General features: G+C 53.4%; 6 protein-coding genes across 6 annotated transcripts; 2 read left to right on the forward strand and 4 right to left on the reverse strand.

Annotated features, from left to right (window-relative positions):
• Positions 1–489: 489 nt before the first annotated feature.
• On the reverse strand, positions 490–1,807 carry A1O1_03690 (pyruvate dehydrogenase E1 component subunit beta; the record flags this gene model as incomplete). Its single annotated transcript, XM_007724591.1, has 4 exons — positions 490–961; positions 1,009–1,290; positions 1,374–1,506; positions 1,564–1,807. The coding sequence occupies 4 exons, from the start codon at positions 1,805–1,807 to the stop codon at positions 490–492; spliced, it is 1,131 nt and encodes a 376-aa protein (XP_007722781.1).
• Positions 1,808–2,336: 529 nt separating this feature from the next.
• On the forward strand, positions 2,337–4,157 carry A1O1_03691 (uncharacterized protein; the record flags this gene model as incomplete). The annotated part of the gene is made up of 1 exon (XM_007724592.1): positions 2,337–4,157. The coding sequence occupies one exon, from the start codon at positions 2,337–2,339 to the stop codon at positions 4,155–4,157; it is 1,821 nt and encodes a 606-aa protein (XP_007722782.1).
• A 102-nt stretch (positions 4,158–4,259) lies between these two features.
• On the reverse strand, positions 4,260–5,051 carry A1O1_03692 (uncharacterized protein; the record flags this gene model as incomplete). Its single annotated transcript, XM_007724593.1, has 1 exon — positions 4,260–5,051. One exon carries the CDS (start codon positions 5,049–5,051, stop codon positions 4,260–4,262), a length of 792 nt encoding a protein of 263 aa, XP_007722783.1.
• Positions 5,052–5,924: 873 nt separating this feature from the next.
• Positions 5,925–6,878, forward strand: A1O1_03693 (uncharacterized protein; the record flags this gene model as incomplete). Its single annotated transcript, XM_007724594.1, has 2 exons — positions 5,925–6,180; positions 6,238–6,878. The coding sequence occupies 2 exons, from the start codon at positions 5,925–5,927 to the stop codon at positions 6,876–6,878; spliced, it is 897 nt and encodes a 298-aa protein (XP_007722784.1).
• Positions 6,879–7,936: 1,058 nt separating this feature from the next.
• A1O1_03694 (uncharacterized protein) lies at positions 7,937–11,475 on the reverse strand (the record flags this gene model as incomplete). The annotated part of the gene is made up of 2 exons (XM_007724595.1): positions 7,937–11,356; positions 11,452–11,475. 2 exons carry the CDS (start codon positions 11,473–11,475, stop codon positions 7,937–7,939), a joined length of 3,444 nt encoding a protein of 1,147 aa, XP_007722785.1.
• Positions 11,476–11,984: 509 nt separating this feature from the next.
• On the reverse strand, positions 11,985–14,225 carry A1O1_03695 (uncharacterized protein; the record flags this gene model as incomplete). Its single annotated transcript, XM_007724596.1, has 2 exons — positions 11,985–14,053; positions 14,102–14,225. The coding sequence occupies 2 exons, from the start codon at positions 14,223–14,225 to the stop codon at positions 11,985–11,987; spliced, it is 2,193 nt and encodes a 730-aa protein (XP_007722786.1).
• Positions 14,226–14,416: the final 191 nt, after the last annotated feature.

Below are 14,416 nucleotides of genomic sequence, written 5' to 3' on the forward strand. Positions count from 1 at the left end.
CGAGGTCGGACAGTGATCACTTTTATGGCTTGGAGCCTGAATACGGGTTTTACCGGAATACGGAGATGGCTGGGGAGGAAGACTGGCCTCTTGACACTACATAGATTGCCTCGTGCGAGTACGAACAAGAGACAGGCGTTCTATTGATTCGGGCGTTTTGAGGTCGGTGCCAGCTCTACTCAATGCTTGGAACAGTATAACTGATGGAATAATGATTAGAGATTGTTCATACTGCATGTCAAGTGTCCTCGGTCCCGTAAGCGAGGTCGTCTCCGTTGATGAGAACACCAAAACATGTACAATGGTGATACCATCATGGTTGACGCAAGGTGTCAAGCATTTGAAGCTGTAACTAGTATATATGCTGGTGACCATGTGGCAGCCATTCGTAAACCCCCAATTCACCGGATCCAGTCCCCAGATTCGAAGAAACGCTGGCGCTAATACACGTACAGAATGCTTTTTGGGCAGCCTAGTCTTTCTTTCCTCCTACACTCTCAGTAGCTTCGCTGCGTAGTTGGTGATGGTTTCCACTTGAGGGAAGGCCATCTCTTCCAGCTTCGCGGCGTACGGTGTGGGCACCTCAGCACCAGTCACACGCGCGGGAGGAGCCTGGAAATAGTCGAAAGCATATTCGCAACCCAAGGCAAGAATCTCTGACGAGACCCCGAAGGATGGGAATCCCGACTCCACCGCCAGGAGATGACCGGTCTTCTTGACTGACTTGATGATGGCCTCCACGTCCATGGGCTTGATCGAGCGCAGATTGATCACCTCGGCCTCCACGCCGTATTTCTTTTTCAGCTGTTCGGCAGCATCGAGCGACAGACCGACACAGCGAGAGAGTGTGACGATGGTCAAATCCTTTCCTGGTCGTTCAATCTTGGCCTTGCCGAAGGGAATGACGAAATCGTTCCTCTGCGCCTCCGCACTCATGGGGAATGCTTGGCCATAAAGCAGCCTGTCCAGGTTAGCTGTATTCACCTGAGTCCCGGGATATAAACGTACTCATTCTCCAATACCACCACCGGGTTGGGGTCGCGAATAGCAGCTTTCAGGAGACCTTTGGCGTCCTCCGCGCTGTAGGGCGCGACCACCTTCAAGCCTGGGATACTTCCGTACCAGGCTGAGTAGTCTTGCGAGTGCTGGGCTGCAACACCGGCAGCGAAACCGTTGGGACCTCGGAAGACGATTGGGCATGGCTGAATACCGCCAGACATATAATGTGTTTTTGCTGCCGAGTTGATGATTTGATCGATTGCCTGCATAGCAAAGTTCCACGTCATAAACCTAACAGCGGTGGTCAGCAATGCTGCGAAATGTTGGATGCACAAGGTCTGTGACCCGGCACAATCAAGGCATGCTGCACTTACTCGCAAACAGGATTCAGACCAGCCAATGCCGCACCGACGGCCAACCCGCAGAAGCCTGACTCGGTGATAGGGGTATCAATCACTCTCTTGGGTCCGAAACGATCCAGAAGTCCCTTCGTGACCTTGTATGCGCCTGTGGAAGCAGGGTTTAATGTATGTTTCAAACCTCCTCACGATCAGGAGCACCCACCATTGTATTGAGCAACCTCTTCTCCCAAGATGAACACCTTCTCGTTGGCTTCAAGCTCTTCGGAGAGAGCCTCGTGCAGAGCATCTCGAACCGTGAACGTTTGCTTCGCCTCCGAAGCATATCCTCTGATCACAGGTACAGAGACTGGCGCGACTCGGCGGAGAGATGGGCGTATTGAGGACGGAATTGCTGAGCGCTGCGACAGAAGCCTCGAGGCAGGTCTGATCAATCGAGAGACCGACATGGCGACAGAGTGTTTGACTTGATTCACGGGATTGGAAAGAGTCGAGCTGAGCGAGCAATCGGAAAACGAGCTGGCTCAATAAAATCACAACTCTGCTTGCACCACTGGAGGTCCGAGGAGGGAAGGCCGATCGTGGATCTGTCGAGTCTTTGCAGTCCCGTTGGGAAGCTGATTTCGCGCTAATAAAGTAATCCTATCCGAGTCTACCTATCAGAACTCTAACCGGATTGGGAGCATTGGTGCCACTCTAACCGTACGAAGTGGACGATAAGGAGATTGCTAGCGCGAGGGCTTGGAAACGGCGGCATATAAACTCCGACGCAGTCCTTGGCATGTTTGCTGTGTTGGCGTTTTGCCAGATGCGTCAGGACCAAAGCACCGTCATGGGACGACGGCAGGCAGATGCTACTACGAGGTCGTCGCTTGGGCCATCACAAGCGGGCATTGTGTTGTAGGTGGAAATGGGCTTCACATTTCCGATGCTATCTCCGGTGCAGTCTTTACGTCTCTGAGGTCACTTTCACGTATCATGTTCTCAACAACATGGCTAGCTTTTGCGCTGCTGGCATCGCAAGGCTTCGCGGCCCAGCCGAACGCCGCCGAACCACTCGAGGCACCTTTGCGGGATCTGAAGTTCGGCCAGGTCAACTTCCTACACACCACTGACACACATGGATGGCATGCCGGGCATCTGCTGGAGCCGTCGTTCAGCGCTGACTGGGGCGACTACGTCGACTTCGCCGATCGGTTACGGGAGAAGCTAGAAGGAGAAGGACGAGATCTACTGTTGATTGACACTGGCGACCGTGTGGAAGGCAATGGACTCTACGATGCGTCCGACCCGAAAGGGCTGTTCACCTTCGATATCTTCCGCGAACAACACATGGACATCATCTGCTCAGGCAACCATGAGCTGTACAAAAAGAACTCGTCCGATAACGAATACCTGATCACCGCCCCGGCCTACGCAGACAGCTACGTGTCTTCGAATATCGATATCGTCGACCCTACCACTGGAGAGGTGGTGCCACTGGCACCCAGGTACAAGAAATTTACCACCAAAAAGCAAGGAGTGCGAATAATGGCATTCGGGTTCCTATACAACTTCAACCGAAACGACAACAACACGATTGTGCAGAGGGTGGAGCAGACCATCAAAGAGGAATGGTTCCAACAGGCCATCCGCGACCGGGAGGTTGACTTGTTCGTGGTCATCGGACATGCCGCAGTGCGTTCCGAAGAGTTTGACATGATCTTTAGAGCCATCCGCTCGGTCCAATGGGACACACCTATCCAGTTCTTCGGCGGCCACTACCATATTCGTGACTACCGCAAGTTTGACAGGAAATCATACGGTCTGGCAAGCGGTCGCTTCATGGAAACGATTGGCTTCCAGTCCATCGATGGCCTTTCCTCGAAAAGCAGCGCCAAAGCCTCGCCGACTTTCTTTCGGCGATATATCGACAACAACCTCTATTCCCTGTATCATCACTCAGATCAAAATGCTTCGACCTTTCATTCCGCACGGGGACAAAACATCACAAAAGCCATCGAGGAGGCCCGCAACGCGTTGGACCTCGACGAAACATTCGGATGCGCGCAGAGAGATCTGTGGATGAACCGCGCCAAATACCCCAGCAAGAACAGCATCTTCAGCTGGCTTGAAGAGCAAGTATTCCCCGGCATCGTCAACGATACCCACCGTGGCGATCGACCTAGACTGGTCATTTCCAACACTGGAGCCATCCGCTTCGACATTTTCAAGGGCCCCTTTACCAAGGATTCCACGTTTATCGTGTGTCCGTTCACCAGTGGCTTCCACTATTTGAAAGACGTGCCATACAATCAGGCGAAGAAACTCCTCCCTCTCTTGAACAGCGGCGGCGAGATCTTTGAGACCTTTGACCCCTCGCTGGCAGTCTGGAAGATGTCTCCTCCCGACCAGTTGGGAATTCCAGAAGACATCGTTGTCTTGGAGGAGCGAATGTCGGAGCATCTATTCAACCACGAGCAAACTCCCATATCAGAATCTACCGACAGGCCTTTGATTCCAGGCTACACCACGGTCGACGATACGGGCGATGACGGGGACGACACCGTTCATTCGCCGATCTCCTTCTACCGTGTTCCAAACTGCATCCAGTCAGTGATCAACCCGGGAAACGTCGACTTGGAGGACGAGGTCGTGGATGTCGTATTCAACGAGTTCATTCAGCCCTGGGTTCTTCTAGGCTTGAAGTTTCTCGGTCTTGATTATTCCGATGAAGACGTGGACAAATACATGCCCGACGATACAATGACAACCATTATAGCGAAGTGGGTGAGCATGAATTGGGCGGACAATTGCTGATAGCTCCGGTACGCTCTTGCTACATAACCTCAGTCTCTCTAGATTCTCCGCCAGCATTCGTGGTCAATCCACCCCAATATAATATAATATGTCCCTCTTCCATCAATTCAGATGGTCATCATACATCATAGCCCAAGTCTTGACTCCTTCACCACCCTCCTGCGGCCAACCCTTAGCATTCACCCTTCCTCGACCAATGACCACTTCTTCACATACTCTGAAGCCCATATCCTCATATTCCCTCTTCGAGGCTTGACTAGCCGTCTCCAACCACACCGGCACGTCGTCTTGCTTCGCTTTCTTCAAGAACGGCTCCATGCAGGCCTTGATCACCTCCAATCCCTTGTCCGTCTCGGCGTCGGGGTCTCTGGCGAGCATGGCAAGATGGTAGAACGGACGTGTCTCAAAGTCCACATCTTTATTGAAATCCGCCGGGTAGGGGTCTTCAGAGGGTGCCCCTGACGACTGGCTCGGCGCTGCAGGCTGGTCGTAGCTTCGAGGCCCCTGGTCTGGCACAGAGAGGTACTTGGCCTTCAACTTTCGCGCGCTACTTCTGAATTCCTGCAAGATGGGGCCTGGGTTCCGCCGCGCCTGAGCCGGGGGGATCCCGCAGAAATCAGGTGGTTCCCAGAGCGCCGCGGCTGTGAAGTTGCCCGCTTCGATCAGCACGACGTTGCTTTGCGCAGCGGCCGTGATGCCTAGTGAGAAATGCTTCTTCAGGCGCTCGGGGGTAACCACCTCGGCTGGGTTGGCTGTAGGAGGGGTCTGGTCGATTTCGGTGATGAAGGCGGTGGTCAGTGGGGTGGCGAGATAGGATCGTGAGAGGAGGGAGATGAAGGTGTCCAGGAAGGCCTTGTCAGGCGCCGTCGTGGTCGTGGTCGTTGGAGCAGACATGATGGACGGAGGACGGTTTCAGCTGACTTGGCTTAGGTGTCAAGAGATGAGCGCAGAAGGAGGTCACGTCGCCTAGGCGGAGAGGTATCGGTATATCCTGGCAGACTATGCAAGAGGCTGCCTTCTCGGGAGATGGACCCAGGCTACGATGTGTGACGAGCAGAATGGGGGGAGGGGGAGCAGTGAAATGTAGTAGCAGTTCTCAATTGACAAAAGATCAGGTCTATCTGGTGATATGCCGCAAAACAAAGCACGATGGGATCTTGTGTCAGATGGAGGGCAGCGGCTGAAGTCGAGGAGACAAGGCACGCCGTACTTATCGGTTCATTCGTTCATCAAGGTTATAGGCCTGCAGTGGCATCAACCGCGGCGCAGTCAGTCGTGTCATCCCATCATCCAATCCATTGATCAGCGAGCAGGTGAGATGCCAGTGCTGCGTCACTGGTCGATGAGAACGAAGTTCCTGTTGGTTCCCCGTCGAAGGAGTCGGAGGTTCGGTGTCTACAGACTAACGTTCCTGTTGATCATTGTTCTTTACAGGCGATGACAGGCGGGGCAGAAATGCAGTAGTGCAGTCAGTGTTGCCTGCGTTGGAATTGATGGCCGCCGCTTTAACATGTCAGCATATCGCAGTTCGTACTCCATCCTGCATCCATCCCGTTATCTTGGTGTAGCGTGTAAGAGCTCTCCAGCTCCGTCGTCACAAGAGTCCTGAGACAGCTTTGATTCTGCTCTGGTTCCCTGCAGCTTCACAAACCGGTCTGCCGTTGGCCAGACAGACGAATACGAGAGTCATTCCACATCGACGGCGTCGCCGGCAGAAGTCTTCCTGTCCCTACTTCGTTTCGTCCTTGTCCTGTCCTCAACCCGAACATGACGACGACCGACGAAAAGAAAACAGTCCTGATCACAGGCTGTGCTCCCGGCGGAATTGGCCATGCCCTCTGTCTTGCCTTCCACGCAAAGGGACTGCGCGTCTTCGCCACCGCCCGCTCAACAGAGCAACTTATCAGTTTGTCGGAGAAGGGCATCGAGACTTTACCCTTGGTAGTTGACGACGACAAGTCAATCCTGTCCTGTGCAGCCAGCATTGAGCAACTGACCGGTGGGCGTGGCCTCGATTATCTGGGTAAGTCACAGATCAGAAAAGGAAGTCTTGTTCCTCTGCTGACAGCCGACCACCTAGTCAACAACGCGGGCGTCTCCTATGTCATGCCAGCCATTGACATCAACCTGGACGATGCCAAAAAGATCTTCGACGTCAACTTCTTCGCCGTGATGCGGATTTGTCAAGTCTTCTCTCCTCTTCTGATCCAAGCAAAGGGAACGATTGTCATGATCGGCAGCTTATCTGCTGTGATTCCGTACGTCTTTGGGAGCGTGTACAATGCTTCCAAGGCCGCGCTGCATGCGTATGCGAACACGCTGCGAGTCGAGATGGCTCCGCTGGGCGTCAAGGTCATCACCATCGTCACGGGTGGTGTGCAATCCAGGATCGCAGCACACGTGACCCGCGTCTTACCTGAAAACAGCATCTATAGTGCTGCGGAACAGAGCTACCTCCGACGCCAGACCCATTCCCAGGAGGGCGCGATGTCGAATGAGGCGTACGCCCAGAGCGTCGTCAAGCAGGTCCTCCCAGGCGCGGGTCCGTGGCCGTGGAGGTGGCTGTTGAGAGATGCTAGGAAGAAGTGGATCTGGGAAGGCAATAAGAGCTGGCTGGTCTATTTCCTGGCTGGCGGCTATACCTGGTCCGGCGTCTTCGATTGGTATTTCACACGAGTTTTCCAACTGTGGAGGATTAAGGCCAAAGAAAAGACGACCTGAGATGTCTATCTGCAGATGAACTTTACTGCGAGTTGCGGGATGCGAGTTGCGGGATGCTACTCCCAATTCGCCAAGACACGGTATTCACTGATGAGCCGGGAAATTGCAAAAAGTGGTCTGCAGTTTCCAAATTCTGGTCAACAATCCTCGCAGGCTCTGGTCAAACTGACACCGGGTCAGAAGGCGTGACTGTGACGATTGTCGCCAACAACCCGACGACAAATCACCGCGACCGATCGCTCCTCTCTGCTCGAAGAGATTCCTACCATTGCGAGCCCGATCGCTTCCTCCTTTCTCTGCTCGAAGAGATTCCTACGATGGCGAGACCAATCGTTTATCCTCTCTCTGCTCGAAGAGAACCCATCCACGAAGGCCAATGACACGACACGAAAAAACACCCGCAAGGGAAGTTTCACTTACTCACAACGCCAGGTTTGAACCGGCCTTGTGAGCAAAGTTTTTGCACTTTTTGGTCCATAATCGGAGTTGAATCTGGCTGCGTGGAAATTCACCGCATGTGATATGGCCCGCCGAGTCGGGTGCAGCCTCATACTAGAAGCGGTCGCCGTGGAGACGCTCTCCTCACCCGTATCTGCGGTGACACAACTACTTCTCTTCTTCATTCCGCCCTCGCTGCTACAACGGTCTTCACCTCCTCTTCCAGTCCTAGAGTCGTTTGCGTCGCTGGCAGATGGCAGCCGGGACTTATTATACCGAATCATGACGGTCTGCATGTCTTACTGGCTAGGAGTGCAACCAAGTGAGTGGCCGGGGTGCCCCTTGAGGTCAGCTACATTGCAAGTGACGCGCGCGAATTAGGCATGGGCTTGTTGTGTTGTCTTGATCGTGCAATCATTGGGAACGCCCACGAGGAGTCATAGGCTGGCTAGCTGTTTGGTAGGTGTAACTCATGCGTTTTCCTAAGCCAACTAGATGTGTCGTGATATCATTTTTCAAGTGTCTAGCTCTATACAAATATATACAGTACAGGTATATCAATACCAAGTCCATGATTGACGAGCTGGCCCAGGCACGTCTGGATGCAGATAGACCACACCTCATACCGCGGCTGCAGTCGTGCGCGGTTCTGGCTCATCGTCAGCGTCCTCGTCCAACTCGTTGACGAGCGACACCGCACCGCCATGTGATTCCAGAGTGTTCGAACGCTCTTCGATGCCGTCATCAACAGGGTCGTTGGACTTCATTCGATTCATCTCTTCAACGTACTTGGCCTCGGCTTCGAGGTTTTCGACCCGCTTTCTGTCTCGGAACGCCTTCCAAAAGGCATCATCTTCTTCGAGGATCTTGACGACCGAGTCAACCATGACCTTCCGCAGCTCGTCGCTGAGCAGAGGTCGATCGCGACGTCGTGATCGATCAATCTCCTTGGCCGAGCGACTACTACTCGGCCTTCTGTCTCCAGACAGGTCGAGCATGCCGAGCTCCTCCCACGCGGAGCCGACGAAGCGATCAACGGTTTTTCGGAGCTCCATTAGGATCCGCGCCGTCTGCTCCGCCAGGACCGGCGGGGTCTCCTCTTCAGCGATGAGTCGCAGTCGAGGCCAATCATTGATCTTGACCATTCGCGGACTCCTCAACGAGACGCGCCGGCTGAAGAGCACGACCATCAGGGGCGTCACCATGGACGTCTGGTCCAGCCAGACGGCCTTTGGATTCGAGTCCGGGATATCGTGTTTCCACGAATAGGCCAGCAAGCGGCCGTCGGAGCGGTATTTGCGGGAAAACACATATTTTCTTTTCGTCGGCTTTTCGTTCACGCTGTCTCGCGAGATTATACCGGTTGCGTTCGCGTCGTCTAGACTCCAGCTTTTCTTGAGAGGGCGTTTCTCCCGCCATGCGGCTAGTTCCGGAGTAATAGTGTTCACACCCAGTGCTTTCACGAGAACCTTATTGTCGCGGTTCGCATTCATAGTGGACGGTAGGATTTCAAAAACGCTGCGTCCTGGTTCGGCGGCGGGCAGGAAACCAACGTCGGTCAGGATGTCATGAATGGCGGTGCTTGCGAGCATCATGTCCACATAGACATGGTGTCTGATAGGTCTTCTTTCCCGTAATTCCTTCACCAGATCCATGTTGCCTGCGCGATGGGCTGCATGGTATTCTCGGAAGGCTTCAATCACTGCTACCAGATCGCTTTCATTCTCCGTTGCGTACTGCTGCTTCATCTCCGAAAGCTGTCTGGAAGTCAGTTCGGGATGCGAAATCAACGAGTCGGTGGAGTTATGGCACGCCAGGATGAGCATTGGTTCGAGACACCCAAAGAGGGCCCCTAACAAGATGCCCTTCGCCGCTGCCGGATGGAGAGCAAATCGAGAGAGGAGCCGACCTAGACTGGTGATTTCTTGGGTTTCGGTCAATGCGTGCAGACTCTGCAAGTCCTTGATCGCACTCTCGATGGCTTGGGCGGGCGGCGGTTCGATGGTCTCGCGCAGGAATTCCTTGACGTCAACTCGCTGGGGATGGGCTTTGAGTTGCAGAACGACGTTCACCAGGTCGGCCACAGCAATCTCAGGACGACGCATGGCTATGAGTGAGTCATGCCGTTGTTTCGTGAAGAGCGCGTAGTAATGGCCGTTGCGAACACGGCCGGCGCGGCCCCGTCTTTGGATCAAGCTCGTCTTGCTGATCCAGTCGTAGGGCAAGCTCCTCATGCGCGTGAAAGGATCGAAAGCGTTACTCCGTAGCAGTCCGCTATCCACAACGTACACCACTTCTGGCAGTGTCACCGAAGTTTCGGCGATGTTCGTTGCGAGAATGATCCGTCTGCATCCTGGAGCCACCGGCTTGAATACTTCGTCGTTCGAGTCCCGTAACTGAGAATGCAGCTTGAACAGCTTGAACTTGGCCTTGTCATTGAAGTCCACGCCAAGTGGTCTGAGTTCGATCAGATGGTTGAATATCTCGTCGATATCTGCCTTTCCAGGTAGGAAGACCAGTATATCGCCTTCGGGTTTACGCTGTGCCAGATGAGCTATCACAGCCGTTGCCAGCCCGATGTACCCACGGTCTACAGCTTGGGCAGCTGAGTCCGCCGCGTCGTTCTCCGTCAATTGCACCGTCTGATCACTGCTGTGCGGCTGAAGACTCCGAGAGTATTTCGTAGCAAAATGCATCTCGTTCCGGATATAGTTCGCGCTGGATATATCAGTATTCTTCCCCTGCAGGAGGGTGTACATTGTGTGGTGTGACGCTTTGTCTTTTGTGAGGTCCGACAGAATTTCCGGCAGATAATGTGTTTCGATATGGTGTGGAGATCCCTCGACTTCGAAGCTCTCCGCCAGAAGCGATATCCCCGTGTTCGCGGGCTGCCTGAAATACTCGAGGAACATGCTCGGATCAATGGTGGCACTCATGAGAATTATTTTGGGAAACTTCTGGCCCGCAGCCTTCCTGGTTTGGGCGGCTCTTCGAAGGATTGCCAGTACCAGATCGATTTGTACATTCCTCTCGTGAACTTCATCGATGATGATGTGTGAGTGTGACTGCAGTGTGCCCGCCTCGTCCGCAACCAGACGATTCAGAAGAATCCCCGTGGTACAATAGGTTATGCTCGCCTGTTGTCGTGCAGACCACTTGTCGTTGCGAATGTGGTAGCCGACAGAATCCTGCAGGGTTTCGCCTCGCTCATAGGCTACCCTTCTGGCGGTGGAAGTGGCTGCAATTCGACGGGGTTGTGTGCAGAGAATGCTCGTTGACGGTCCAAGCCCATCCATGACCCTTTTGTCAAGGATTATTTGGGGAATTTGAGTCGTCTTTCCGGAACCCGTCTTGGACAAGATTATGGTCACATCGCAGTTATTGATGAGCTCCAACAATTTGGGTCGAATTGTACCGGACATCAAAGGCAATTTGTGCCTGGCGGCTAGTATGTCTGGCATTCGTCCTTTCCGTCTGCTGTCTTCCAGATTTGATTTCATCTTTGCTGCAAGAATTCGATTGTTGCGCAAGATATCCCCCATCCACCCACGTGCAGATTCCTTAGCATAAGGTGTTGGTACAACTTCCTCGTCTGTTAGCCCATGTTGGCGAGCCAGTTTGATTGTGTCGATGGCAGTGAGCAGGTTTACTGCAGGCACAGTGACGTCAAATGGTTTTCGCCTTTTGGTAGGTGATGTAGCTGATGTGCTGCCGTCTTCATCGGGGGCCTGGGTTTCAGATGCAGTGCTCCCAGCTTCCTGCTTCGAGTCCTCATCACCAAGGTGGGAGTTCGATCCATCCCCTGCTGCAGGGACATTGTGTGAATAGGCAAGGTTGGCCTTGGGCGCATTCAACCCGCTGGGCGAGGAGTCAATCTCTTTCCGTGAATGTATATTCCCATCCCGTGAGGCGTTATAGAATATAGCACACTTAGAGTGTAAAGGCCGGGTGCAGGGAGAAGTTTGCACTTGTCCACGCAGACGGAGATGTCGTGCCACTCTGCTGCTTTCACACGAAATTGGGCTGTTGAGACGACCACACTGAAGAATAGGGGACCATGGATGGTGCGGTAGTCTCTATAATTGCGAACTATGGTCAGCGATCTTGTTTGGTTTGAACAGAGACCCAAACATACTTGTGTGAAAGACCGGGCCCGCATGCTGGACGGTTGAGCCATTCATCTTCGCAACATATGCGGCTTGTAAAACTGAAAATTACCAGTGCCTCGAATATAACAATACACGTAGCGACAGTGAACGAACGACGGCGACGTAAATCCAATGGGGTGACAATGCAAAGGTGCTCGTCTTCTACTCGAGTGAGGCCGCCGAACAAAAAAGTTGCAACTCTATTGACGCAGTTGGAGAATCATCTGCATTTTCTGGGGAAGTTCATTCGGGGCCAATCACAGCCACGAAGACTACGACACGTGATCACAGCCTTGCATACAGCAAGGCTGCCGGCGAAGACTGGGCAAAAGGCCGCAATAGTATTACATATCTAGGTACTTTGCATGTTTGGAGTACGTCTGATCGAGGCAGTAGCTAGGGATGTCATCTCTACAGCGACAGGTAGCTCTTCAAGTATGCTCCTTGAAGCGGTCGTGTGAAGGTCATGACACCGTCTGGGCGAGACAACTTCACCCCAAGGGCCGCGCCAGCAATGTGCTCACCAAGCCCACATCAGTTTATGCGCAAGGACGCGATCTCCCAGCCTCTCATACAAGAAGCCATTGACCCAGCTGTCATTCGTCCGACTCATTCGCCCAAATACTGCCCCGCCTTTCCACACCACGACCTGCGGATCAAGCTCTCTTGGTGGACGTCCGATCATGATGTCTTTGCTGTAGCCAGGTAGGATACCCTTGAGCGACTCTTCAAGATGTGACGCTAACCCGGGAATAATGCTTGTGCCACCTGTCAGCATGATGCCTCCAAGAAGATCACTTGTTCTCTGGGCGGAGCCACGCGCCGCATGTGTTATGGACGTCACGACGGCATTGGGAAGTGGGTATATTGGCAGCAAGTCGTCACGTCTCTCAATGCTGACAGGTTCTTCTTCCTCCTCTTCAACTTTTGGTTTCTCGTCCCGCTGACGAGCGACGTCAGGATCGTCGGGTTGCGGCGTCCCGTCGAGGTTGCGGGCCGGAGAGCTCGCGATTGACGGCTGCGGCGTAGCATCCATTTCTTTGATATTACTGAATGAGGGGCGGCGTGAGCCACTGAATGGCTCCTCTTTCGTACCGTTGGTGGTGCCGTTGGTGACCCCGTTGGCTTTGGCGCTGGATTTGATGGTGGAAGACAGCACCTCCTCAGGCGCAATGGAGGTCAAGATCTCTGCTTGTGCAGATGAGCTTGGGTCGTTCGGCTTGCCGTCATAAATGTCGTAAGATTTGTCAACCAACTTGCGGCGTCCGTCCAATTTACCCGTGTCGTCGAAAATGTGAGGTTTGAACAGTCCCATCGGAGCAAGGATCACCTCGTCGTAGATCTTGAATGTGTACTTTCTGGTGTCCTGATCGGGTGCTCGGAGGTAAAAGTCATACAACTGCACAGATATGTCGGACTCGTTCATGGTACAGAACTTTTGCTTCAACTCTTCTGCGAGCTGGAAATCGTAGCGGCGATTTAGGTTGATCTCCGAATAAGGAAAATGATTATAGATAATCATCTTCACAAACGCTTCGGTGATGTCCCTGCCTCCATACTTCAAGTTGACCCGCGAATTGTCTAGGACCATCCCATCCTCGACGCAGGAGATCGAGGTCTTCTGTGCGCCAATGTCGATAATGCAACACGTGGTGAAGCCTGCTCCAAACGAAGCAGCCAGACTTTCTTGGATGAAACAAACACGTGCGAAACCAAAGTCTGATATCGCCATGTCAAGCAGACTCGAGACGTAGGTCCTTTCGTAATAGTCTGGGATGACGATGACACAGCTATATTGACCCCAGTCGGCGCGCGTGCGGACCTTGAGCTCGAGCTGGGTTTTGATGGCATCTTCGACAATGATCCGGATATCCTCCCACAGCAAGCGTTTCGAGTCGTAGTCGCGCTCATTGACCCATCCCAAGCGAATGGGCCAGAACAATTTGTACCGAGGTGTCGAGTGATCGGGGATGCGAAGAGCAGCCTTACCGGTGATGTAGTCTGGTGCACCTTTTCCGTCACCAGCCGTGTCCGTCCAGTCGATGCGCATGGTGTCGTTATGTTCTGTGATGGTCTCATAGGTGCTTCTTCGATTGTAACTGGTCACCATATCCCTCGACTGTGGCAACACCTTCCTCTTGTTCATTCTCATCCTTACTTTTAGGTCATGAGACATGCCGGAGAACTTTTTCGCGAAGTCCTCCCCAAAGCGCTTTTCTGGTTCTGGTGGAGGCAATCCATTGTCCAGCTTCGCCCGTTTCGGAGCCGGTTCACCGTCTCCTTCTTCGCTTTCCGACTTTGGGGCGCGCCGTGCTATGACCATTGGGACTGTCTTTGGAAGAGCATCGCTGGCAAGGCCAACCCGCAGGTTTTGCGATCCGATATGAATGACAATGGTCTTAGCGCCGCTGGCCCCTTCATCTTCCGCCTCTTCCTCGTCTTCCTCCATTTCAATGTCCCCGTCTGGACCGACAGTCTTGCCCTGCGCCAATGCTCTGTCCCTGTCCTTGGCCTGTTTGATCATTTTGAGGCGGGCCTCCTCCTGCTGGGATCGGAAAGCCAGAATCTGCTCATCTCTTTTGAGATATTCTAGGGATGCGTTAGCCTAGCCACTGCGCCTGAATACTGTCATCACACCTGTGTAATAATTCTTCTGGTTTATAGCCGTGATCTGGGGCCAGGATGTCAACTCCATGTTGTTGTCGGTTCTCTCTAGGCCCTCCTCCCTGAGGAGAGCCTTTCCACTCTTCTTTCCGACCATTCTGCTGGCCTCGTTTGTTCAGGACTGTCTGTCCAGTCGGGAGGAGTCGAGTACGAAATGCGAAGGAGGGCCGTGGACCAGTCGTCTCATCAGGCGGCGGTTGAAAGGTGACGTTAGGTGACAGGCTGCGAGCGCAGCAATACTCTCCGGCAATATCCAGCTGTCTGCCTGTGAAATATGAACTCAAAGAC

This window comes from Capronia coronata, assembly GCF_000585585.1.
Source record: "Capronia coronata CBS 617.96 chromosome Unknown acBCG-supercont1.3, whole genome shotgun sequence".
NCBI classification, from domain to species: Eukaryota; Fungi; Ascomycota; class Eurotiomycetes; order Chaetothyriales; family Herpotrichiellaceae; genus Capronia; species Capronia coronata.